General features: G+C 42.0%; 1 protein-coding gene across 1 annotated transcript; it reads left to right on the top strand.

The window, feature by feature from the left end:
- NOD1 (nucleotide binding oligomerization domain containing 1) lies at positions 1 to 26,454 on the top strand. Its single transcript, XM_014937786.1, has 12 exons — positions 1 to 1,779; positions 4,591 to 4,925; positions 6,758 to 6,932; positions 9,208 to 11,011; positions 13,053 to 13,136; positions 14,070 to 14,153; positions 15,702 to 15,785; positions 17,923 to 18,006; positions 20,380 to 20,463; positions 21,116 to 21,199; positions 23,295 to 23,378; positions 24,753 to 26,454. The coding sequence occupies exons 2-12, from the start codon at positions 4,713 to 4,715 to the stop codon at positions 24,823 to 24,825; spliced, it is 2,853 nt and encodes a 950-aa protein (XP_014793272.1). The 5' UTR covers positions 1 to 1,779; positions 4,591 to 4,712; the 3' UTR covers positions 24,826 to 26,454.
- The last annotated feature ends 423 nt before the right edge of the window (positions 26,455 to 26,877 follow it).

Genomic DNA, 26,877 nt, shown 5'->3' with positions numbered 1-26,877 from the left:
TATTCTCAGTTATGCAGGCTTATGATGTGCATCTCTTGCCAGACTTGCTGTTTCTTCTCACAGCCCTTCAGTCCCCGTTGACACTTCATTTGGCCAAGGCCCGGTCTTCTGTCTCTTCTTTGCCTGTACAACTGATGGGTGAGCACTCTGCTCTCTGGTTCATTTTAATTCCTGGTAGTCTGGTTTCTGTTGTCTTCACTTGACCAAAGCTGCTGTCCTCCAAACGGCTAACTGAATTTCCTCTCCAACATCATTGGCAGCCTTTTGAGTAAGTCATGTTATTTTTTATTTTTCCTCTCAGGAACAGGAAGCCCGTTCTGTTCCCAGATAGGAAGCTTTTCCCCACAAGCATCTCTCCTGTTGTCTCCCATACTAGATTCCTGCATTGCCCAGGTATCTCTCATCTCTCTCCATTCCTAGTTAGGTGTTCTGCTGTTTCATCTACTGTATCAGGCTTGAAAAACCTTTCCTCTTCTCCCCATGTACATACCTTTCTGTGTATAAACCTCAATGCTAACGTTCATTTCTCTAAATAAATATGTTCACAAACTGTTGCTGTTAGAACAGGTAAAATCTCTTTATCATAACTTAGTGTTTTACAAAGGATTGTAAGATCCTCAAGGTGGCTTTCAGGAAAATAATTTTATTTATTAATCTTTTTAGAAATGAGGCGGTAGTTCTCAACAGTGCATGGCTTTAGACCTTGGTCAGTGCACAGAGGTGTCTCACATTAATGTATGTCTCAGTCTTTTCTAACAGCATTTCCATGACTGATGCCACATGGGTCCCAAGAATTGCACTGGAATGGAATCCTGCATCTGGAGTGCCCAAGATAAGGCAAAGAACACTATATACACTCTAGCAAGCAATTGCTTTCAACGCATATTTACGAGCTGCATAAACATTTACCTTTAAACATACCAGATGTGTAACCTAGCATTGTAAAACTAACAGATTCTTGTAAAAAGAGACTTAGTACTTTGTAACCCTATCATCCCTCACTGAAAGACTCATCTTAAAGCACAGTGGGAGCTGGGACTCTTTCCAGAAAGAGAGGTGGTGGACTTGCAGATAAGTTGGAGACCTCATGATGTCAACATATTGGCCTAGTGTTAAAAATAAGAACAACTGCCGCCAGCAAAACAGAATCATGTATGTCAGAATCTTAAGCACAGTGTGTTTCTCTGAGAGAACAAGCACCTTTCTCATGCTGATCAGAACTTTTAGGTGGGGTTGCAGCTAGAACTGCTACTGTAGAAATTTTTTGTTTACTTTAGTCTGAGTAGGACTTCAAGTTTCTTCATATAGCTGATACACTTTGCTACAAACTACAGGTGGCAGGAAGTCTTTCTGTTCCAGCACAGTTTAAAGTGTTCAGCTGCTCATCTGATGTGACATTTTCTTAGCCTATGGATAGTAGAAATTTCCATTTTTTCATATTAAAAGAGATTGATGGAAATTACTGTTTTCTCCAGTACTGGTTGGTGTGTGGTTTTTGCCTTAAAGTTAATATTGGCACTGAAAATATCACTGAGTACGTCATCATGCATAGAATTCATATTGCCAGCGCTGACTTCCCTCCTCAGTGTTTTTGCTCTTTCTCCTTTTCTCCCCTGATGCTTACCCTTACTTCATATGCTTTTTCAATTGCTCACTTATTTCTCCACTCTCTTGCAGATCACCCTCTGTGAAAGGGAACATGCTGTCTCCTGCAGTATGTGTATGCACACCCCTTCCAGCAGCAACCAGGCTCTGTACTGACTTGCACTTGGGTGCAGGGTAGGCATCTTTGAGACATCCTGATCCTTCCATATTTTCCATGTACCTGTCCTTTTGCTATATTTCTTCTTTCTCTTCTTATCCTCTTTGTAGATGGATCTGAAAGAGTGAAGAAAATACTGATGTTTGTTTTGTACACAGGACAGCACTTTGGCTCATCGTTATAGTTTTGTGGATGTTTGTCTCAGTTCTTCAAACAAAGTTGGAAGAAAGAAAATGAATTAGGATAACCAAATGTCCTAGAATAACCGAAGCAAGCAGGGAACATTGGGTAGATGCAGTATCTTGAAAGAAAAGGGTTAATGTTTCTATTACATATGTTTTAAGGTGACTCTATCTCTTTAACTAAAAGCTTGCAAAAACTTTAGAGTTAATGATGTTTTCAATATTGTTTGGTCTTCATGATAGACTTCATTTATGGAACGAGCTTTCTTGAACAAAGAGATGTGCCAATGTGGCTTCTAGGAAGCTGAGTGACTCAGAAGTCAGCCTCTTCATCTGGTGGGTCATGTGAGTGGCATGATGAAAGGTTGGTTTGTCTGAGTAGATGCACTCACTCACTCATGTGGTAGGAAAGTCAGATCACTTGCTTGCATTCCCTTTGGTTGAAAGAGTTTTGCAGTTTGGAAGCTGGCTGTGATCCAGAACAGTCGTGCTGGGGATTCGTCTGGTCTCAGCCTTCAGAGGGCTCAAGCTTTAATGCAGTTACCCACATCTCTTAGGAGGACCAAGTCAGGACCTATTGGTCTCCTGACATCAGAGGAGCTAAGCTGGTTTGCCCTGTGGTTGTAAGTGTAGATAGTTACTATCACTAAAATGCAGTAGGATAAATCATGCCTTCCTCCAGTGCCAAGCAGGAGAAGCTACACTGATGCAGAGCCGCAGCTTCTGGTATGGAAAACCCATAGAAATTAGTTTGTTTCAGTAGCAGGTCACCTAGAAGAATCTGTGAGCTGGCAGGGCTCAGTTATAGCTTGTCAGGGAAGTGCTGAGGAGCATTTGGACAGTTTGCCAGCGCTGTAAACATGTTGGGAAATTGTGAGAGTTATGTAGCAGCAGAGCTGGCACCTTTACAGAATTGTTGAAGAAGAGCTTTGTGTTTTGTTTTTATTAGTATGACTGTAATCCAAATTTAAGAACATTCTTCCAAATATGACCTGCTGAAGCAACAGTACATTTTACCTGTTACTACAGGATGCCAGTAATTTGTGTTGATTGTGCAAATTCTCATTGTCTATGTGGAGGTGATTCAGTTGTGATCTTGCAAAAAATCTGCTTTTTGCATGGGAAATCATACGTGCAAGGTTCATAACTAAATAGTACCTAAATTAACTTTTCGTTGAATTGTAATTACAATATAACTTCATGCCTGCTATGTGGTATATTAACTGCAATTTAAAAAAAAACACCTTTAGTAATACAATAGCGAGCAGTCTAATCCTGATTCCTACTGCCTTATGCCTTGTAAATAAAAATGGGAATAAATGGCCATCTAAAAAGAGCTCTCAAGAGCTGGTATAAAGAATGAGGGCATACACAGCATATATATTTGTAGACAAGAAGAGAGCATTCATGCTAAAGAGTACAGTTTCTAAGCATCTCTACAGCAATGAGAGGGTTTCCTGAGCCCGTAACTGTCTGAGTTAATGATCACGTTGTGTACATACAGAGGCTGAGGTCAGGTGTTCAAACCTAAGTGTTTGCACAGGCCTTTAAATTGATATCTTCGTTACAAGCTGTGTTGTGTGCAATCTCTTTCCTTTATGAAGATGGAGTTGGGTTGGATGCCCAATCCAGTAATGAATATGGATTGTCATGCCATCTTCCAGGCCTCGTGCATCATAGGAGGAAAGAGTCTGTGAATTCAGTTATTCTGTGCAATTCCTGCTCACAGAGAGGTCCAGATTTTTTGTGTGAATTACTAGAGATGGGATGCTGTATATTTACAAACACTTATTTCAGTCCTTTCTGTAACATTTTTATTTTTCAGATTCTGAAAAACTGTAATTTTTTGAGTTTTATGGTTACTTACCTGAATTTGATAAGCTTAACCAAATGAAACCAACGCAATATGTTCCCTGTTATATAGGCAGGCTGAACCAATAGCTTTAGGAGATGTGCCCCTAAGTGGTGTACTAACTCTGAAATCTCCAGCAGCGTTTTCACTGTCAGCATCATCTTACTCTTGGCTTTCTTAACAGAAGCATCTGATGGGTGGTTTTCCCACAGTCTTGCTACCACCTCTCAACCCTGGAGCCCTGAAGCTGAGCACTTTTTCCTAGTTCACCTAAAACTGTCTCAGAGTTCACAAGGCCTCGCTTACAAGGACAATTATCTTATTGGCAACACTTTCTACAGGGTCTGCTGTTGAAACAAAGAAAAAGCAGAGTGGATCGCTACTATAAATTAATTCCTCCTACAAAATTAATTGCTGTGAAATATAATTTTATTCCGTTTATTTCCTTGTCCAGATATGTTTGGACAGATGCCCTGCTTTGTCTCTTGAAACATGAAAAGCTAATAAAAAATATTAAATTATGCACTAAGAACAGGCAGTTAATAAAGCAGATGCCAGTGGTGTTGGTTGAGGCAAGCTACAGGAAAGTACTGGTACAGAAGGGAGACTGCCTGCTGCAGATTATTTTTTTTTTCCAAAATTCGAACAAATAAATGGAAGTACCTGAGAAAGAAACTTAAAAAGTTAGCCATGACATTCTGCAGAGGTTGGAAGTATTCTTTGGTGGTTAATTGGGGGATGTACCTGCATATGATAAGGTTTAAATTGAGATTCTATACAATTACTTTTTACAGGTTCGGTATGTGAAGAACAGATTGCCTGTTTCCTCAAAGTTAACTCCAAGCTGACTTCTCACTGCAAATGGACAGCTTGTCAAAGATGAGGCTAGGGGGAGCAGCTTCTTACTGTCTCAACTATGGAAGGCCAACTTTGTGCTAAGGAAATTTCTGTGGAAAAACCTCCAGGAGCAAGTCTTCCATCCTTCATCGCTTTGCTGAAGGTGTACCGAGAACTTCTGGTCAGTAGAATCCGCAACACGCAGTGTTTGATTGACAACTTGATTAAGAATGACTACTTCTCCACTGAAGATGCAGAGATTGTTGTCCAATTTCCAACTCAAGCAGATAAGGTATTCTTTTTATTTCCCTAGCCAGCGTAAACTCTTTGTTACTTTTAATTTATCACTGGGGTTTATGGGCTTTATCTGGCAATTTTATGTCTAGTGTCTCTTCTAATCTTTGTTGTTTTGGAATTTTCCTACCCTGTTCCTTCTGGACAAGTGTCTCCTGCACATCTCTTTCCAGCATGGCTGGCACTGCTTGTAATGACCCTTGGCAGCTATAAGAACAATCAGGGTGATAATTGCTGGTCTGTCCTCCCCAGCTGCAGCTTTGTCCTCTGATAAGAGGTGACCACAGTGGCCCTTAGAGTGCAGCTTGCTACACTAAAGCCTGGGCTATTGTGCAGAATCTTGCAAGGAAAATCTACTTCAGGATGCTGTGGGACAGATGATCCTGCTTTAGAGGAGGAGAGACAGAAATTAAATACCAATTTGGAAGTTAATGATTGTGTGTTGTCCATGTGCACACCTTCCCTTCTCTTTAAAGGCCTATATAGACTGTAAATGGAAAATTGCTATATCCTAACACATTTGGGGTTTTGATTCCTCTGTGGACATCAGTAGCAAAAAATATTTCCTGGTCTTTTGATAGGATGAAATTGTCACACGTACACAGTTATCTCTGCATCATGACTTAAAACATGACCTATTTCCAGTCATGCAGCTTCAGAATAGCGTCGCAGTTAGAGGCAGGCAAACCATAAAAAAATCAGGGATTTTGGACTTCACTAACAGTGCAGATTTTCATAAAATAGTAATTCTTGCTGGCAAGTTGAAATGGTAACACAGTGCTCGCTCTGTGGGTCAAAGCTGAATAAATGCATGCCCTATGATCATCTCTATTAGTTATTGTCCAGCATAATATACATGAGCTGAGGGGGAGGCTGTGCATCGGGAGCCTAAGCAGAGACAGGGAGCAGACCACAATAGTAAGTGAACTGAACTCTGTGGGAGCTATTCTGGAAGGCATAAAATTGCTTTTTAGAGCATAAAAAATGTCAAAAAATAACCATGCTTTTGCTGTGCTGTACGTACCTCACACCGCTTTAAGCTCACTACAGTCTCTAGAAACCTTTGTCTGGTTTAGAACTGAGTTCTTCATTCATTTTCAGCAAGAGAAGAATTCAGACATTCAAAATGGGCCCCCAAATGATCACTCTGTTTTGCAGAGGGTTTTGTACTAGGGTTGCCCTGTACTGGTTGCACAGAGATCAGATTCTGCCTTGCCTTTAGAGGTAGCACTTAGTCTTGAACTGCTCCAGCCACTGCCTGGTAGCCATTATTTTTAGGAACAGTTTCAGGCAAGGAGTCCATTGTACAGAGGAAGCCTGCAGAATTGAGTTGCTGTGTTAAAAAGAAGAGTTGTAGGGTTTTGGATCTGTATTAAGATCCAGAGAGAGATTCTACCTACTCAACTCTGCATCTGGCTGGAGCCTGAGATAAATCTAAATGTGACTGGAATATTTACAAACCAGAGAGTAAATTTAGGGCACTGAGAACCCACCCCTTTCTTTTTTGTTTTAACCGTCATGGGATTTAAAATATACTATCTAGCCAGGCTGAGGAAATCCTTTGGGCTCCCTATTTTTTTTCTGGTTAGCGTACATTTTAACTACAAGTTCAGACCTTAACTTGCAGATCAAACTTTCTTGCAACATACAAATACAAAGTCAGTTTTGTGGTGGTTCAAATTCAGAGCTAGATTTTGGATTCAAATTTTTGAAGCACCAGTTTTGATTTTGGTGCCCGGTTCTAGTGCAAAAAAGATCCTAAAGCAGTCTCCAAGTGTAACTGTGGGAAAATGCTGTGCCTCAGTGACCTTTCACATGATGCTTTTTCAGGTTCGCAAAATTCTAGACTTGGTTCAGAGCAAGGGAGAAGAAGTCTCAGAATATTTCATCCGTGTCCTGCAGAAAGTCACTGATGCTTACTACGAACTTCAGCCTTGGCTGGATGAAATAGGTTACGAGCCTTCAGAGAATATCTGTAGTAAACCTGTAGTCAATACAGATCCAGGTAAGGTCGTGCATCTCTATTCCTTTCCTTAGAACTACCCTGCTACATAGGAAGCTCGAACCAGGTGATGGAGGAGTAAGAGAGTCTGGGCAGGCACAGCCAGGGAAAATAAATGTGCGCATGCTGTGCTTGATAGCAGTGGTAGCCAGATAATTAAAAGGCACACTGTGTAACGCAAGAGTCATGTTGATATATTACATCCTGTTGTGCTGACGTCAAGCTCTTTCTCTGTTTTGTTTGTGGATACGTAGCATAATGGCGTAACCGCTTTGGGCCAGCCGTTGTATTCTCTAGCCTTCTGCTACAATTTATTAGCCACGCTGTGGTATTTGGCAATGGAATATCCAGTATTTCATGATGAGGACAGTCAGGCAATGAGGCAGGTTGCCCAGAGAGACACTACAGCCTCCATACTTGGAGGTTTTCAAGATCCAACTAGATAAAGCCTTGAGTAGCCTCACCTGATCTCAAAAATGACCCTGTTCTGAGAGAGGTTGGACTAAAGACCTTCTAAAGAGTAAATTTAGGGCACTGAGAACCCACCCCTTTCTTTTTTGTTTTAACCGTCATGGGATTTAAAATATACTATCTAGCCAGGCTGAGGAAATCCTTTGGGCTCCCTATTTTTTTTCTGGTTAGCGTACATTTTAACTACAAGTTCAGACCTTAACTTGCAGATCAAACTTTCTTGCAACATACAAATACAAAGTCAGTTTTGTGGTGGTTCAAATTCAGAGCTAGATTTTGGATTCAAATTTTTGAAGCACCAGTTTTGATTTTGGTGCCCGGTTCTAGTGCAAAAAAGATCCTAAAGCAGTCTCCAAGTGTAACTGTGGGAAAATGCTGTGCCTCAGTGACCTTTCACATGATGCTTTTTCAGGTTCGCAAAATTCTAGACTTGGTTCAGAGCAAGGGAGAAGAAGTCTCAGAATATTTCATCCGTGTCCTGCAGAAAGTCACTGATGCTTACTACGAACTTCAGCCTTGGCTGGATGAAATAGGTTACGAGCCTTCAGAGAATATCTGTAGTAAACCTGTAGTCAATACAGATCCAGGTAAGGTCGTGCATCTCTATTCCTTTCCTTAGAACTACCCTGCTACATAGGAAGCTCGAACCAGGTGATGGAGGAGTAAGAGAGTCTGGGCAGGCACAGCCAGGGAAAATAAATGTGCGCATGCTGTGCTTGATAGCAGTGGTAGCCAGATAATTAAAAGGCACACTGTGTAACGCAAGAGTCATGTTGATATATTACATCCTGTTGTGCTGACGTCAAGCTCTTTCTCTGTTTTGTTTGTGGATACGTAGCATAATGGCGTAACCGCTTTGGGCCAGCCGTTGTATTCTCTAGCCTTCTGCTACAATTTATTAGCCACGCTGTGGTATTTGGCAATGGAATATCCAGTATTTCATGATGAGGACAGTCAGGCAATGAGGCAGGTTGCCCAGAGAGACACTACAGCCTCCATACTTGGAGGTTTTCAAGATCCAACTAGATAAAGCCTTGAGTAGCCTCACCTGATCTCAAAAATGACCCTGTTCTGAGAGAGGTTGGACTAAAGACCTTCTAAAGTCCCTTCCAACCTGAATTATTCTGTGATCCTAAATGATGAGTTGTACCAGAAGTCAAAGTATTGCAGAAATAAATGTTTCCCTCTTGAAGGGTTTTTTCATACTATACAAATACAAGAATTACTTTGCCCCCGTCTGAAGATAAGTTTCTGTTGCAATAAAAACACAAGCCAACATTGCACAATAACTGAGACCTTAAAAGAACCATTTGAGGTGCCTAGCATTCTAGGCATTAAAATGTCTTCTATTTACGATAATAAAAATTACTGAACAAGTTAGGAAAGAGTAACAACCTACCTGATAGAAATTGCAGGTAGAATATAAATATAGTGAAAAGGCAGATGCCAAAGCTAATCAGTGACCACCAAGCCCTGCCTTTGCTGAGAGTAAAACAGTCTTTAATGAAAGTCTGGGGCTTGGCTTTGAGGCTCAGATGAAAGACAGCAGCCCCTTAAAGCAATGCAATGTCAGTCCCTGCTTTTGGGAAATGGTAGCTCACATGTTACCTCTTTCATTAGCACTTGAATTTCCCAGAGAGTGATGATGGCATCACAAATAAATATAAGTAATCTGCCAAAGAAGCATTTTTACATAAGAATTTTTTTAGTTTATTACCTTTTCTTAGTTCCCAAATAGCTGGGTTACTGTATACATTTATACTTTTTAATAAATAGTCTTTTTAATAATAGTTCACTGTCCTTTTAGTTAGCAGGTATTGCCAGAAGCTCCGATATGAACTGGGACGGGACTCCAAGTTTGTCGTGTCCTACGCTCAGAGGGAAGAGATGCTGCTTGAAGAAATCTACTCTAACAGTATTATGGAGCTGGTCAGTTTTAACAATGAGAGTCTAGGCAAAGTGTCTCAATTAGAAGCCCTTTTTGATGATGCAGTTGGGGTAATTAATGAAGATGGAGAGACTATTTATGTCTTTGGTGATGCAGGAATTGGAAAATCCATCTTGCTGCAAAAGATACAAAGTCTTTGGGCCAGAAAAGAATTGGACATAGGGGCCAAATTTTTCTTCCGTTTCCGATGTAGGATGTTTAGTTGCTTTAAGGAAGATGAAGCCGTATGTTTGAAAGACCTACTCTTCAAATACAATTGCTACCCAGACCAGGACCCCGCAGAGGTGTTCCATCACATCTTGCAATTCCCTCATACAGTTCTTTTTACATTTGACGGCTTCGATGAGATCTATTCCAACTTTGATCTCAGTAGTGTTCCTGAGATGTGCTCGCCCAATGAAGCCATCCACCCCCTGGTGCTGCTGGTAAGTCTTCTCAGAGGAAAGCTTCTTAAGGGATCCAAGAAAATTCTTACAGCAAGGACAGGAACCGAGATCCAAAGAAACATCATTAGAAAGAAAGTGTTGCTCCGTGGTTTCTCCAGCAATAACCTGAAGGAGTACACTGCCATGTTTTTCAAAGATGAGGGGCAACGAACACTGGTGTTGAACCAGTTGGAAGCCAACCCCAATCTCTGCAGTTTATGTTCAGTGCCTTTATTTTGTTGGATTATCTTTAAGTGCTATGAACACTTCCATTCCATGTCTGACAGCCACGAGCTTCCAGACTGTTCTGTTACATTGACAGATGTATTTTTGCTCATGATTGAAGTCCATCTGAACCGATCTCTGAAAACAAGTTTGCTGAAGAATAACACCAGGAGCCAGGCCGAGATGCTCAAATCAAGAAAGGAAACTCTTCTAGCTTTGGGTAAAATGGCATACAAAGGGATGGGGAACTCTTTCTTTATCTTTGAGCAGGAGGAGGTCTCATCAGCGAACATCTCTGAAGAAGATTTGCAATTGGGCTTTCTCAGGACAGTTAAAGGTTATAGTGGCTGTGACAATCAGTCCACTTACGAGTTCTTGCACTTAACCCTTCAGTCTTTTTTCACAGCTTTGTTCCTGGTTATTGAAGAGAAAGTTGGCACCAAGGAGTTACTTCAGTTTTTCAATGAATGTTCTTCCACTGAGATTGCCCAGCCTACTTGCCTTCGTATTCCTTGGTTGAAAAAACAACTAGCAGGGGAGGATCCCTTCCGAAATAATGAACACTTTCACTTTACCAACCTGTTTCTCTGTGGCCTGCTTTCTAGATCCAAGCAGAAGCTTTTCAGACATTTAGTTTTGCCTGCAGTCATTAAAAGGAAAAGAAAGGCGCTCGTCACGTACCTCGGGGAGAGCATGAAATCCCATCTGAAAGGCCTCACTCGGGCAAGGCTTCCAAACTACAATCAGATCCAGGTCCGGCCCAACTTTGTTTGGATGCTGAGGTGCCTTTATGAGACCCAGAGTGAGAAAGTGGGGAAACTGGCTGCCAAACGCATGCACGCCAATTACATCAAGCTCACCTACTGCAATGCCTACTCTGCTGACTGCAGTGCCATTTCCTTTGTCATGCACCACTTTCAAAAGCGCCTGGCTCTGGATTTGGACAACAACAATATCAATGACTATGGAGTAAAACAGCTGCTACCTTGTTTCAGCAAGCTTGCAGTGATCAGGTAGGAGTCTGTGCAAGCAGAGCCTTGCTTATCCTTGGTTTATTCCACAAACTGCTGGGCTGGAGGAATTTATCTTGAAAGCGGAGAAAGATAAGGATACTGCTGCTGGAAATTAGTTTCAGATCTTCTGAAATCTTTGTCCAGCCAGTCACAGGAGCAGAGACAGGCTGTGAATTTGGAAACCCGAATGGAAAAGGTGATAAGAAGTCCTTAGAAGCCAGGACTGTTTAAACCTGCAGGTTTAGTTAGCTCAGTCTCAGACTCTGTGGTCTTGAAAGAGGATTGTTATGGTAGAAAGCGCTTAAGGGAAAAGAAAGGAAACAAAAGCGTTTCCTCCATTATCTGAAGACTGGCTGAGCCTATCTGTGCCCTTGGTCAGATGGGATAAGAGAGGATCTACTATAACCCTTGATCAAAAGCTCTGGATTTCTTGCTTTTACATCCTGCCAAGATGTCTGGCTTTCACAGAACAAAAGCTAACACATAGTACTCCATGAAAGGATGTAGTTGAAGATTTTAGATGTGGTATTTCCCTGAGGTGATGTGAAGGGAGGACGTGTATGTGATCAGGGAGAACTAACTCCACCCCTAACATCACAGGCCAGATTGTTCCACCTCCAGTCCTTTAAGTTGTACTATGTAGCTATACCTCATTTGTCCAAACGTTAAGGTGCAGAAAACCAGGAACTTCAAATATGTCTTTTTTAAAGCTCCTTCAGCCTCATGAGAATTTTTTTTTATAAATGGATTTATTCCTTCAGGTTGGCTGTGCTCTGCCTTTTTTTACGCCAGGACTAAATCAAAGCAAGTGACACTTGTTTTTTCCACTTAGTTGCAAATCAACTGACCTTCCAAGAGAAAGCAATAAAGAAACTTGGGGGTGAAATGCCTAAGTACATAAGACAAAACAAAGAAGAAAAGGAAACACTTTGATTCTTTATCCCTATCATATGATCATGCCATGTATGTGTTAAGCATGCCAGTGTGATCTTAATATCATCCCCAGCACCAAACCAGTCTGTTAGGTTGCCTTTTTGTCTGTATGGCTCTTCTGATGTTAGGACTTTGATTTCTAATGACCAATTTCTGCAGGGCAGGAAATGTTTCTAACAGCATTAACTGTCCCTTTCATAGAAGCAGGCTGTTCTGAGCTGCAGAAATTGGCTCTGATTTCTCCTGTGTGCTAGTCCATTCCAAAGTGACCAAGTTACTAATGAGCAAGAGCCAGGGAGGCTGTTGGTGATAAGGGACTCTCAACTGTGAATGTTCAGCTTCAGAGTTTGTGTAGAAACCAAAGCTGGTCAAAATGTTTTCATGCAGACAGCTTTATCCAGAAAATGGGCTTGATCAGTGTTGGAATGCTTCATGAGAACCTGTCCATTTGGGCATGGTGAAAAAGCTTGAGAAGTTTAATAAATAAATAACAAAAAAAAAGATGATGACCAAAAAGCCAACCCCACAAACAACCGTAAAAAGAAGTATTTTTATTCTGTGAATGACTGATGTTGATTTGTTTCATGTCTAGTGGGGACAATAAAATTAGAAACATCTAGCACACTCATGGGACTGAAGTTGTATTTCCTGGCCAGGGCTTTTCACAACCTTTGTTCAGTGGAGCCTGAATGTGTTGTGACTTCTGAGATGCCTGGCTTTCACTAGGTACTCGGAGAGAAGGTTGCAATAATAGTAGTTTGGAAAGCTTGCTTTTGCTAGGGTGTCAACCAGAATTTCTTCCTGCCATCACAGTAAGCGCAGGAGGAGGATGAGGTGTTTGTGCCTGGTTTCTGACACATTTTATTGGTTTCAGTTCTTTGGACAGCTTCCAGAGCATTATCTTGGAGATTTTGGGCTTTTGTTTTCTATTGTTTTTGAAATGGACCACATGAAATTGAGCTCACATTTGCCTTAATGGCTTTTAATATGTGACCTGTTAAAATATCAGAGGAAAATGCATAGACCTCCAGTCATTCGTTAACTCATGGGCGATGAACACTTGTAATCTGTATTGATTCAGACTTTCTTTTCCTTCACTTCATTCCAGGCTCAGTGTAAATCAGGTCACAGATCACGGAGTGAGGATCTTGTATGAAGAACTCTCCAAGTACCAAATTGTGACTTTCTTGGGGTAGGTACCAATTGGGAGCAAAAAGATTAGGTATTTACACTAGAAGATAAAACAACGATCCTGACAGTACTGACACAGCACAGGTGGGGTGGAAACCACAGTTACCCCCTCATTTACTGAACAGAAGCAAAGCAGCATTTTGTGTCAGAAATGAATCAGCTGCCACCCTGTCACAGTTCACTGGGAAGGGACCACAGCCTTCTCCCCCAGGGCAGTGCCTCGCAGGGTGGCCCCTACTGACACCAAGCCTCCTCTTTTCTCTGCTGTAAAATGATTTATTTTAACTATGCAAAGCAGATGCAGCTTGAGAGAGACTAGTATCAGAAACATACAATTTCAAGCGTTACATTCATGCTACCAATTTCTTTAAGACTTTAATTAGTTCTTAACCGAGTTGAAGCTGGAAGGCATGTTAGCTCTGACTTCCTGCTCTTGGTTAAGTAGCTACAGAAAAATGACTTTTTGAGAAGTGAACATGAATACCAAGAATCACCTCCTTCCTCCGGTGCCCTAATGTAAGTACATCTGCTCAGGTATCTGATCTTCTGTAATATTTGCAAGGGGATTTGATGACTTTTAAAAGATCAGAAAGATGTTCTTCTGGTGTTTTCTCATCTGACTTCTCTTCTGGCAATATTATTTCTGTAATAACTCAGGAATAAAGAGAAGCTTTATTTGCTCTGGGAGACCATATATTAAAAAAATCATATCAGTATTTTCCTATGATTTACAGTCTGGTCTCTCTGTATTTTATATCTAGCCCTTCACGATATGAATTGTGTATCAAAATAGAAATATTACAAGCAACTGTGAATGTGCACAAAGCCGTGCAAATAAGACAGATGTGATGTGTGCATTATAAAACATTCAGGTTGTAAATATTAAAGTAACAGCAGGAATAACCTATTTTTACCAATGTTATTTTTCTTTAAGCTTATACAACAATCAAATCACTGATGTCGGAGCTAAATATGTGGCAAAACTAATTGAAGAGTGTTCGAGCCTTGAATACGTTAAGTATGTGGGATTTTTTTTCCTTTCTACAGTATCCTAATTAAGGTACAGCAACTTGAAATGGGAGGGAGCATGGAAAAAAGAGAAAAAAACGTGTTTCAAATCAAATATAACTTAGGTTGCAATTGTGTATTATTTTACAATAGTCTAGCAGCGAATGGCAGCAGGTGAAACTCTTAAACCCATAGTCTTTGCTGGGATATAGCAGTAAGCAAAAGGAGAGCATGAGACCTGTTCTTTACCTAAATCCAGTCTGAGCATCTGAGTGAGGCTGAAGCGGCGCATGACCTGTGCTGCTGCTTGCAATAGGTAAATTCACTTGGATTTAGAACCAAGCTTCTTTACAGGCCATTGGAGTTGGGCTGTCCTGATGTCATACCTCAATTCTGGAATTCCCCAAATTCACTTGGTGTGTTGTTCCCTTTAATTCCTGGAACTTCCCTAGATAAGAGTGCCTGGCCATGCATGACACTGATTTGACATAAAGGTAGATCATTAACTGCTGGTTTCATTGTGACCACAGCAGAAAATAGAGGCAACTACAGCCATGGCAGCTGCTGGTATGAATGTAGCAACCAGCAGCCAGGGACTTGGGTTCTGATCCTCCTTCTACCACTAACTTGCTCTGAAACACCACACTAGCCACATCCTTCCCACTTAAAATATTTGTAGTTTTGAAACCCAAAAGCACTCTGGTTCGTTCACTGTTTTGACACAGTGCTTTGCTCATTGAATCTAACTTTTACAACAAAGCCTGTTGGAAGATGGTTGCTTTCAGGCTGCATAGTAAACCCACAGATTATTTTGATATAGAGTGCATATTCACATGCCTGAAGTCAGTCAAACAAGCCAGTTTTACTTATGTAAATGTAGTGGGTTGGAGGGGGTAGTGGGGTGGTTTTGATTTGTTCTTTACGTCTTTGTATATGCAATTGAGACTGATCTCTTCCTTGAACCCCAGCCATTTGACATCCCCATGTAGGCCAAAAAAAGAAAAGGTCTTCTGTAGAGGGCTAGCCAGAGACACTCCCTGCTGCACTGACCTATGCCACTGCCTATAGCCTGTGCTCAGAACAGAAAGACTTGAAATTCTTACAATCTGTGCTTATCAGCTGCAATCTCGTCTGGAGTCACACAGCCAAGAAATACTGTGTTCCCTGTGGCATCATGAAACATGCTGCATGTAATTCAGGTACTCTGTAGCAGCTGCTGCTATTATGAACTATATTAAAACTAGGCAGGGGTCCTTGTCTTGAGGATCAGTTCCTAAAGTTTGTTTCTGACATACTGAGCACCAAAATCAAGACATTGTAGTAATACTTTCAATTTGGAGGGCTGACATGCAAAATACGTAACAGACAACATAAAATTATGTCTTTTAATCAAAGGTAAAACGCCTGTGGTATTTTTTCCTCTAGGTTAATATTTGATAACTGTAGCTAGCCTCCAGAGTTAATTAGCCTTAAATACTTGTATTGCTTTCTGAGCTGGTGTTTTAATAGCTGTACTGTTGTAAGTGATATACCTCATCAATTCATGTATTTTGTGCAGAATAGGAGCAAACAAAATAACGAGTGAAGGAGGGAAGTGCCTTGCCCAGGCCATCCAGAAGAGCAAGACAATGTTTGAAATTGGGTAAGTTCAGTGCTAAGGAGCAGAGCTCAGGGCCTGGTCCTGTCAAGGCATCTGTAAATCTTTTAGGATTCCTTCTTTTATTCTTACCTTCTTTCATAGAATCATTTAGGTTGGAAAAGACCCTTGGGATCATCGAGTCCAACCATCAGCCCTACTCTACAAAGTTCTCCCCTTCTGCCATTTCTCCCCTTCTGCCATTTCTCCCCACAGTGGCACTAGAACAAATTGGTGCAGAAGCACAGCCACACTTCCCACTCAGGGTGAAAAGGAGGGCTGCTATATTGTTCTCCAGTTCACACAGTGTTCAGTTTGGGGTTTTTTTCCCTGTTCTGACAGAACTTTAAGGGAAAGACAATCTAAAAAGAGGACAGTATGTAAAGATAACCACTTTCCTTATGGCAACACAGCTGTTCCAGAGATATTTGGTCAGTTTTAAAAGTCTGGGTGGACTTATTACTATTGGCAGTGTACCTAGTTATTGAGTGTCATTGTTATAATTGTCAAACTTCCTGCATCGAGTCCTGATAAAGTTGTGAGCTTAGAGAATAAGAAGGAATTCCCATCATCCTTCTCAATAGTCTGTCCCAAACTGGAGAGTCTGCTATTGTTGGAGAGAGGTCTGAATATACTGTAGACCTTTAATCCCTGTCCTCTTTCTCGAGAGAGATGCTAGACTTGAGGGGTTGGTTGGTTGGTTGGTTTTGTTTTTTTTTCCCCTCTGGCAAATCCCAGTTCTCTTTTCACTCTACAGGAGAACATTTTTCTCAGATACTAATACTGAAATGCAAGGAATTTAAACTTCTGTTTGGCCATTATGAATATCACAATAACCCTAAAATATGAAAATCAGATTTGAACAGTCAGACTTTTGGCCTTTTAAGTTTGTTATTCTACAGCATTTCACAGGTATAGTCAGCGGCATGCATGCATACTTCCAGTGTTACATAGCTGGGGCTGTTGTGCTGTACTTGCTGTAATTTCAGTTAAGGACTCCTATTTTCTCCTGTGGAGGAGGATAATCACTCCAAATGGATTTAGGATAGCCTGGACAGAAATGTTTAAACAGATACATTCAGCATTTACATAACAAACTGCATTGGGACTGAAGGACAAGGAAATTCTAGGGAACTTACTGGAAGTGGATGTGTCTAGATACCACAAAGCTCAATTGATTTTAAAAGAGCTGCCAACTAATTACCCATCAAGCTGAGTGTGGCTCTGAGTCATCAAGCCATGATCCTTGTAAAAAAAACTTTATACCTCAGCAGAGGTGCTTTCAAGCCTCATGATATATAGGATGAATTTTCAAAGAGGTTGGTCTGCATAGAAAAGATTTGCCCAGATACTGCTATTAAATGTTGATCAAATCTCTGCAGCACGTTACCTTCTCTTAACCCTTTGTGTCACCGAGGGTTGCTTTGCCATTGGAAATACAAAGGTGTGGAAGAGCCCAGGGTCATACTGTCCCTGTGAGGGTTTCATTTTTCTCTTGGCAGCTGGAGAGGATGTATCACTCGGGTATAACGCTGAAGGAACTGTAACTGTTTTGCCAGACTATTCTGAAGGAGAGGGGCAGGTTGTAAACCAGTTCACTTCAGAAAGCCACCCCTTCGGGTGTGGGTCCCTGGGCAGTTGTGCATCTGGGGAGTCTTTCCCAAGACCTGTACTTTGCACTTTTGCACTAAAGGCTTAGTCTGTGCCCAACAGGAAAACTGCAGCAGGGATTTGGGGAGGAAATGCTGAGCAGGGAAATGATAGGATTTAGGACTCGGTGTGTTTCTCACAGCAGCTCACTGTACAGGATCACAAGAATCCTTTAACCCATCTGGGTACAGGGCTGTGGAGGGTTTTGCCCAGCGCAGCAAGGTGATCCCAAAAGCACCCCTGCTGCAGCAGGCGTCTCCTAGAGCTGCTTCTGTGCTGTGGCCTCAGGGTACTGGTGGGTCAGCAGAGGCTGGTGGTGTGGTGTGCTGGGAGGGGAACGTGCCTGGCTCAGTGGGGAGGGTACCTGCCAGGTTTCTTGCAAGTCTGGAAGATCGTGAAGGAATCGGGGGCAAGGGAGGGAAGAGAAAAAGGGAGAATGTAATGCTGAGTAGGGCAGCACATCTGATATCTCCTGGTTTCCTCTCTTCATCAGGATGTGGGGTAATCAAGTTGGAGACGAAGGAGCAAAGGCGTTTGCAGAGGCCCTGAGGAACCACCCCAGGTTAACAAACGTGAGGTAAAACACCAGCAGAGCCAGGCAGCTTGGGGTAACGCCGGCGTTCCCACCGCGCTTTGAAGCCATGAGTCCTCCCACCCAGTGTTAGCCTGGAACACCAGCTGGTATTGCAGCCTTCGCTGGGGAACCAACGGGCTCCTGGTGCAAGCAAGAGGCCAGATTGAATCAAAAAGCCCTGTGCAGCCACGAAGCAAGTTAAAAATATTGCAGGGCTGGCATCTTTTCCTCTATCTGCGCCTCCTCCCCTCATGCTGCACAGAGTTACTGGCATTTGTGAAAGCACATGGTCAGTGGGTACCATTTTGATCCGGGAGCACTAGCAGAAGGATGCACCAGCTGTCACAGAATCAGGCTCCCAGTGAGCTCAGTATTAACAGTTTCTGTTGCAAAGGTACAGCAGCTTTTACCAAAGTAATTTTTAGGCGATAAACTGTTTGGATAGGAACTGGGGTGCTCTCAAATTCAGGCTCATCCTGTACTCCATTGGAGCCATGACACCACACATTTCGGTGCTAATGAGATGTAGTTCTCAGTGGAGTTCAGTGATTCATCTCACACTCGCCTTCTGGAAGCCCTAGCATGGGTGAAGCTGGTAGCACAGCTGGAGAGAAGCCCAGCAGTGTAAAACAGCCCATCCCTTGCCAGGCTTTCAGATGCTGGCTAGGGATGTAAAGATGGGTATTGTGGCTGGTGCTGCTGTTTTTGAGTCCCTCCACACAGCTGTAGCACTGGGTCCATTTTCACTCGCCTTCTGGAAGCCCTAGCATGGGTGAAGCTGGTAGCACAGCTGGAGAGAAGCCCAGCAGTGTAAAACAGCCCATCCCTTGCCAGGCTTTCAGATGCTGGCTAGGGATGTAAAGATGGGTATTGTGGCTGCTGCTGCTGTTTTCGAGTCCCTCCACACAGCTGTAGCACTGGGTTCCTTTGGATTTGTCTCCCAGTGCCACTGGCCTCCACCGTGAGGGAGCAGACAAGGCTCCTTGGTTTCCCCACAAGGTGGCACATGACACTAGTTTCTTTAGAAACACAGTACTCGGGGAGTTTGGAGATCTCTGGAGAGCTTATTCCTGCCACTTCAGATCCAGGGATTTCAGAGTTGGTGTCTTGTCCTCCTTTCTGCCAGCAGATAGCTGAGCTTAAAAATTAAAAGCTGAACAGGTGCAGTGACCTAGATATACTTAAACTTAAAAGCTATCTGAAATAGCCATCTTCCCATAATTGCAGAATCCATCCAGACACATCAGACTTGAAAGAAAACATTTTGAACCTGAATCAGAGCTGAGGCATTCTCAGATGGCAACAAATATGCTGATGAATGTGTTTGCAAAAATAAGGAGGAGTAACTGTGCTGGCTGGAGCCAGGTTTTGCTAGCACCTGCGTAGGGTGAACCTGCTGCTCTGCAGTGTTCTTGCACTTGGGTTCATTTCTTCTGCTGGTTAATCTTGCTTGATGATTTGAATTCATAGTAAGCACCACTGGTAGCTTTATGTGAAGATGAGGGGAAGACAGTCCCTGCTACATCAGTTTACTTTAGCATATTCCCCAATTTTAGGCCCAGTGATGATGAACAAAGAATATTTAATTTCAGCTGAAGCTTGCAGGGACTTCTGCTAATACGTATTTGTGCCATTGCCTTGATCTCTCTTTCTACTTTTTTTGACACCTGGTGCTATATTCAGGGTCTGGCCGCTTGCAGGGACTTCTGCTAATACGTATTTGCGCCATTGCCCCACTTGATCTCTCTTTCTACTTTTTTTTCACACCTGGTGCTATATTCAGGGTCTGGCGTGGCTTTTGAGGTGGGAAATGCTTTTTGAACTCTCAAAGTCTGGAGCATAACTTTAACTGGATGATTTTGCCAATGTCTATTCAAAGAATGAAGGGCAGACTAAGAAATGTTTGTGGTTTGTAATGGAAAGCACACATTTACAAGCTCATCTCCCCATACACAACAGAAGGTGTTGTGTTTGGAAGAAGAATGAGATATTCAGGCATCTGAAGGACTTTAAAGGACAAAGTACAATTTGTACAGGGATTTGGGATGACAAATGCATGTGAAAACCTGTGTACTGCCAAGCACAACTCTTTGTCCTTGTTAAAAGCCATGAGTCTCAGAATCACTGGGTGCAGCTCTGCTGTTTGTCCCAAGAGTACAACTGACTGACAGCAAACCTTATGGCCTGTATGATAGACCTGTGCTCAGGCTGTGGCCTGTGAACTGTTCTTACTTGTAAAAGTCATAAGGACTTACTGGTTTGCAAATTATGTGAGCCTTCAAAACACCCAAATACCAGGGTATTCACTAGTATTTGGCCGGGGAATGGGCAAGTGATGCTGGCTGTTTCTTACACGTTTGTGTCTTTACTTCACAGCCTCGCATTCAATGGCATCACGACAGAGGGAGGCAAAAGTATTGCTGAAGCTATGCAACACAACAACTCTGTGAAAATATTCTGGTAATTGACAGTGTGGTCTACTTCTCCTGATATTCTTTCTTCAGGGAAAGCTGCAGCCTAATTTCATTTCCTCCAATCTTATCACTTCCTCCAACTCTTCTTCCTCTTCTCTCCCTCCCCTCATCCCCTGTGCAAGATATCTTCACTACCAGCAAGCTATAAGATGTTCTCCCTTTGGAAGAATGTGGTCATGAGTAACAGATCACCAGCAAGAGTCCCTTAGGAGTCCTTGCTTAGGACTCCAATATCCCAGTGTCATACTTCTCACTGCTCCCTCCATCTTGCTTTTCCCATCTTCTCACACTTCAATCGTCTGAAGTCAAGTTCTTTGTCCTCACTTTTTGCACCTATTCAGTGCTGTCTCTACCTCTGCTTTTTTCCACCACACCTCATCCATCTTTTAGACACTAAAACATCATGAGAAAGTATCATTACAAAATTGCTATGAGAAATAAAGATCTGATACTCTTGTCTCTCTTACCTCCAGGGCTTTTCTTCAGTCTCTCTTTGTGTCCGGCCTTTAGAAATTGCTCAGGGCAGAAACAGCACCATCCCCCTTTGGCTGTCTAAAGCTAAGTCACAGACAAGCTGGAAAAAAGGGGGCTGAAAAATAATGATAGCATCCTAAGTGAATGTTTTCTCTCCCACTTAGGCTGACTAAAAATGAGCTGGATGATGAGGCAGCAATGAGTTTTGCAGAGATGCTGAAGGTCAACAAGAAACTGGTGCATTTATGGTGAGTTACATTCCACAGAGGCACAGGCTCTTTGGCAGTCACTGCATTAAAGCTTCACCTTCCAAGTCTATGTAGGTCACAGTAAGCTTTCTGTGCATGGTCTGGATGCAGCTGACTGGTTGTAGACAGTTCTAATGGAAAGTTAATAAAGCTGCTGTCTAGCATTTTGAACCTGCTTTCATACAGGGAAGAGTTTAAGCTGGTCATGAGTCCTGGTAACTTTTGAACTACTAATTGATTTCATCCCTCCTTGGGGAAAAAGTACTGGTCCCAAACACAAAAGTTTCAAAAAAATATTACAAGCAGACAGCTAGAATAGAATAACCTTATTATGATTCTTACTATTTATCATCATGCTGTGCAAGTAGCAAGCTCAACTCTTACTCTTCAACCGAGAACCTACATGACAGCTACTAAAAAACACGTCCCATTTGCCTGATGTTTTCTTCTAGGGCTAGCACTTCCACTCATGCAAGACACTCACCTGTAAGGCATAAATCCCCAGGAAACCAGCGATTATTTCTAGCAAGCGCAGAGAGACTTGTTAAACTTCTAAGAAAACACAGCATTGGCTGTTCTAATCCAGAGGTTCACAAGAATTTATCCATGGGCAGGGTTGGTCAGAAACAAATAGCCATCCATTCATTCCAAGTGATCAAGAGAACATAATAAATGGAGTCCCTTTGCAAGCTTTACAAAGACTTCACCTACCACACTGTAGCGTTCCCTGTGTTCATCCTCGTTCCCACCTCTTAGGAAGCGTCCTGGTTGTCAGAGGTGCCAAGTACTTGTAGCTTCTTTTGAAAGCAGTAGAAGCTCTGGTGCCCATCACCCTGAAAACAAAAAGGGAGAGGGAGGGTTTGATTTCTTTGTGCACAGCTGCAGATACGCTTCACTGGCTCTTTGGTTTGAATTCATAATGCACCTTACCCCATCAGAAGCAGGCGTAGTAATCTAGATAGATGTCTTTACCATGACTCACTGTTGTCTAAGGGTTTCAGCCAGTAGACAAATGTATATCCTACTTTGTTGGTTATACCAGTGGATACCTCCAAAATGTAGTGGTATAGATATATACCACTACATAGTGGTATAAATACCACTATGTATAGTATAGATAATTGAACTTGAGGCAGAATTAAAGTGTTTTTCCAGCACCTGAAAGAATCTACTGGATCCCTCTGCATTTTAATTAATTTACCAAGCGTAGAAAGTCCTTCAACAGGACTCTTTCCTCCCCTCCCTCCCTAAGAGGTAGTTCAGTTCATTCCACCTTTCAGCTTCATCCTGAATCCTGTGGGATTCATGCAGCCACTCACTGGAATGTTACAGCTGTGGGGCACACCATGGTAGGCTGAAAGGTAAGCATTGAATTAGGCTAGGCTGATGCGTATTTTTATGCTCCTGCAGATGAGGGGACTTTGTTAACTTTTAGCTATAGGTATGGTCTACAGTGGTTAATAAGAATTACCAACTGCTTCATCAGTTGTGCTACTTGAGGATCTTTTGCATCATTTTTTTCCCTCAGCTCAGGTGAGACACGTTATAGCTGCCAAGGTGGCTTCACTGGGACTCGCACCTGCTCATTCTAGAGTCAAATTCAATGCCATATTTTTCAAAGGTCTTGCTGGTCTGATAAACAATACAAGAGGATTTGGCAACCTCTAGATCATACCTGCTAAAACACTAAGCCTCCACAGGTTCTGTACTCAGAATTTTCTGTACATCACTTAAAAATGTCTCGCAGTGTTCTTAGTAAGAAAACAACGCTAAGAGGTTTGTCTGTCTCAGAGAGTCCAGATATCACAGTCCCATACTGGTAGTAAACAGTTCTGAGCAGAAATCTGTCAGCTGTGTTACTAAGCTCAGTATCTCCAGAATGCAACCACATGCAAGATTAAAAATAAAAGACTGACACTGCTCTGTTTCTGAGAGGGCATGTGGGGCATTTGACCAATACCATGTATCATCCTCACAGATGGAAATCACAACCATCTTCTTGTGGCAAACACAAGGCTTTGCTCCTTGACATCAAGCTGAGCGTAGGTGGTGCACGCGCTGTAAATTAGTTTGACATGAAGTGCTTTCTTTTCAGGCTTATCCAGAATAAAATTACAGCCAAAGGGGTGAAGTACCTCAGCGAAGCTCTCAAGGAGAACACAGCTATTAAAGAAGTCTGGTAAAGATCCCTTCCTCAAAGGCTCACTTTGTAAACTTTCTTTCCCTTTAAAATGCTTCTGGCGTTACTACTTTCCAGCCTAAAAAATTCAGAGCAAGTTTATGTGAGGCAGGGGTTGCAGTTCCAGCTGTGGGTTTCAAATAGGTAAAAAGCCTCTGTCATTGAAACACTTTCCCATGTGTTACAAACGTCAAGCACTTATGTTTGCTCATGTCTGTCTGTACCACTGATTCACAGAACGTGTGTGTTTGCAGAATTTGGGCCTAAATTTATAGACCAAATCTTGCTTGTGCCTATTTATTTTTAATAAACTTCTGAACACGTTCATGCTTTTCAGGGGCTAAATCCCAACAAGCAGGACATGGTTACATTTAATTAGCATTACTAATTTGGTTCATAGAATTTGTGCTTGGATTTTCTTTGGGCAGTGCTCCAAACATGCTGAAAGTGCTAAGCTACAAGAAGATTAACTTTTTGTAAGATTTGCTTGTTTCACATGAGGTAGGCATCGCATAGTCACACATGTGCATCGTGAGGCACAAAGCCAAATACCACATTCCTTCCTTTACCTCAGGGAGCTCAGGAGTCAATAGGACCGTGCTGGTTTTAGCGCTGCTGCTGCTTTATTATTGAACATGGAATTTATTTTTAAATATATGTATTTGTTTTAGTGAAAGGACACTGAATTATTGCTTAGAAAGACGATGACTCACTGTCTGACTCGTGGGTTCCCTGGAGATGTGGAAGAGGTGCTTTTTTTTCAAAAGCCACTGTCAGCTTTGGTCTACAGATGAGGCATCAAATCCCACTCAAATCATTCTGAATCTTCAGACCAAAATCTGCCTTTTGATTCTTGCCTGAATTTTCAGAGGTGTTCATTAACCCCAATAATTTCATAAGTCTAAATGGCTTCATAGATTTCAACGTTTCTGAAAGCTGCACTTACCAGGCTGCCTGTTTTCAGGGGTGTAAATATCAAGGTATGTTATGGAGCCAGACTTGGACATTTTGCCGTAAGTCATTCCGCATCAATAGTGCCTGAGTATTTAGCAGAGTTTTCTTCCCATGTTGCCATAGAAGACGTAAAATGCTCTGAAGAGTATTCAAATTTCTTTAAGCCAGCCCACTGCCTGGTAAGAACCTTTGTCAGGTATGTGCTGCTTGCTGAAATGCACACAGCTGCGTATCCAACACGGATTTTAGTTTGGTGAAGTTTAGGTGTTAGTTCAGTTTTTCCCAGCTGCGTGCCCTTGAGAAGCACGTCACTCCCACGGCGTTGCAAAGCTGGGATCTCTGCTCCAAAAGCTTGGAAAAATAGAAGATGGGCAACAGTCACTGCCTGACTTTCACATCCCTCTTATTTTTCCCCTCCAGTCTGAACGGGAACCTGATAAGCCAAGAAGAGGCCAAAGCTTTTGAAAATGAAGAAAGGATCATTTGCTTTTGAATGAGGACTTCCCCATTTTGACAAGCTTCGTGTTACAAAGGTTGCTCCTACCCTTGGACTGCAGAGTTTATAGAGGTGTAAATCTGCAGTGCTCACGGCAGGAGAGAGAGAGATCCGTCTGAACGCGCCGTGGTCCCTCAGCTCCATCCCTTACCCCCACTGTTACTCTGAATCCTTTTGGTGAGTGGGAAGCTGCCTGGGTAAATAACTCGTGTTTGTTTGGTGCTTTGAAGATGAAATGCAAAGTGTTAACAGACTGAACCCACCGGCAGGTGGATGCATTTTGATAACTGAGTTTAGATATCTTCTGTACACTGATGTAAATAATCTCTTAACTTATTTATATGCATAAATAGACATATATATGCAAGAAAAGGTGCCAGATGCACAAACTCCACAAGCTCACGGTATTATCTGCCTCGTAACTGAAAATCAACATCTGCAGCTTTACTGGAAACATAATCAATCTATAATAGTTGCACGGTACCAACATTTTCAACATGAATTACCTTTCTCCTGCCTAGAAATTCGGCCCTTATTTCTCCACTGACTGCAGGCAGCATTGTAGACACTGCTTTTTGCTTTTCTTTTTTGAGAAATGGATACATCAGGCTCAGATTACTTTCAATATTTTTTTCCATATTGGAGGCAATACATTTTCTTTTCTAGGACCAGAAGCCCTTACTGCCGTCAGTGTAAAAGCATAAAACTGGCAGTAAAACCACTTTTGCTTAAAATTTCCTGAGGGCTGCGTAGAAACTGCTACCTCCTGTTTTCACAGTGTTTGTTCTGGGGAGGGGGTCTGGAGCTAAATGTGAAATATTAATTAGCAGGCTGTTCATTGCCTTGGCTCTTGGCCTAGACACCGTGCTGATGCCAATACACCAGTATTAAGTTGCTGGGATTCACTGGGGGGAAAAGGGCAATTGAAAATCAATTGCGTCAAGTAGAAATCCCTTCTCCCAGAAACATGTAAGCACAGGGAAGGATTGAGATTTGCTTGGAAAGCTTTTATTCTATGCTTTAATTAGTGGAAAGAGCAAGGCAAGGGGCAGGTAGTAATGATAAGGACCAGCAAGAAAACGTTTTTCCCCCAAAATAATTAATATTTAGGGAGTGTAACTTTAGACGCCCTTAAAAGAAACCAGTTTGCAAAGGAGTGGGGTATTTGATTATATTTTTTGTGTGCAAATTAGTCATGCTTTATAAAGGTAAACTAAAAATCTACCCCACACTGTGTACAAGGAACCTAAAATGGAAAACCATGATCCATTTTCCTTCCTTCTCCCGTGTTACCACCCCCCACCCCACAACTTTGAGAAACGATTCTCCAGTTGCTGACTAACCCACAAAACCTTAGTAGGCTGGAAGAAGAATCTCATTAAAATGCCAAACCGATGAACCCTCACCTTCTCATCTCCCCAATCTGCCCCATAAAGCAAAATGTGAAAAAAGGGCTTGCTTTATAGGTCAGTTTTTCCATTTCCTGTGTGGTAGCAGACCTTTCCCAGTCCCCAACTCTGTCTGCTCCCCTCGGCTCCCTATACACATTTTAAAACACTCGTAAAGCTTTTCACGTAACCCGCAGTTAAAAAAAAAAAAAAAAAAAAAAAAAAAAAAAAAAAAAAAAAACTTAATAATATTTTTCCTAGAACTTTTTTTTTTTTTTTTTTTTTTTTTTTTTTCACTGCAACCCAGAGAAAAAAAAAAAAAAAAAAAAAAAAAAAAAAAAGAGGAAAAGCAACTTAATGTTCATTATTTTTCAGGGGCTTTTCCTCCCTGTCCATGGTATCAGCACTGATTTTTCACAGGGAGGGAGATGAGGCTTTTAGACCGTGCCAGAGGAAAGTCTGGTAGCTTGAATGATTTCTGCACCTGAGCCGTTTGTTTACTGAAGCAAAAGGGCACGCGGTTACAAATGAGCAGGATTTCAATTGTAAAAACATCTGCCAAAGCAAGGCCTTTAAAGACTTCTCAGCCACTTTAACAAATCACACCCACGCACCTTGTCAAAATGTTGTTCCTCTTTTGCCAGCCTGCCCTCACCAGGGG

The sequence above is a fragment of the Calidris pugnax genome, unplaced genomic scaffold (genome assembly GCF_001431845.1).
Source record: "Calidris pugnax isolate Ruff unplaced genomic scaffold, ASM143184v1 scaffold11, whole genome shotgun sequence".
Classification (NCBI taxonomy): domain Eukaryota; kingdom Metazoa; phylum Chordata; class Aves; order Charadriiformes; family Scolopacidae; genus Calidris; species Calidris pugnax.
The sequence above is the reverse complement of the archived record's forward strand: the minus strand, read 5'-3'. Positions and strand labels throughout refer to the sequence as shown.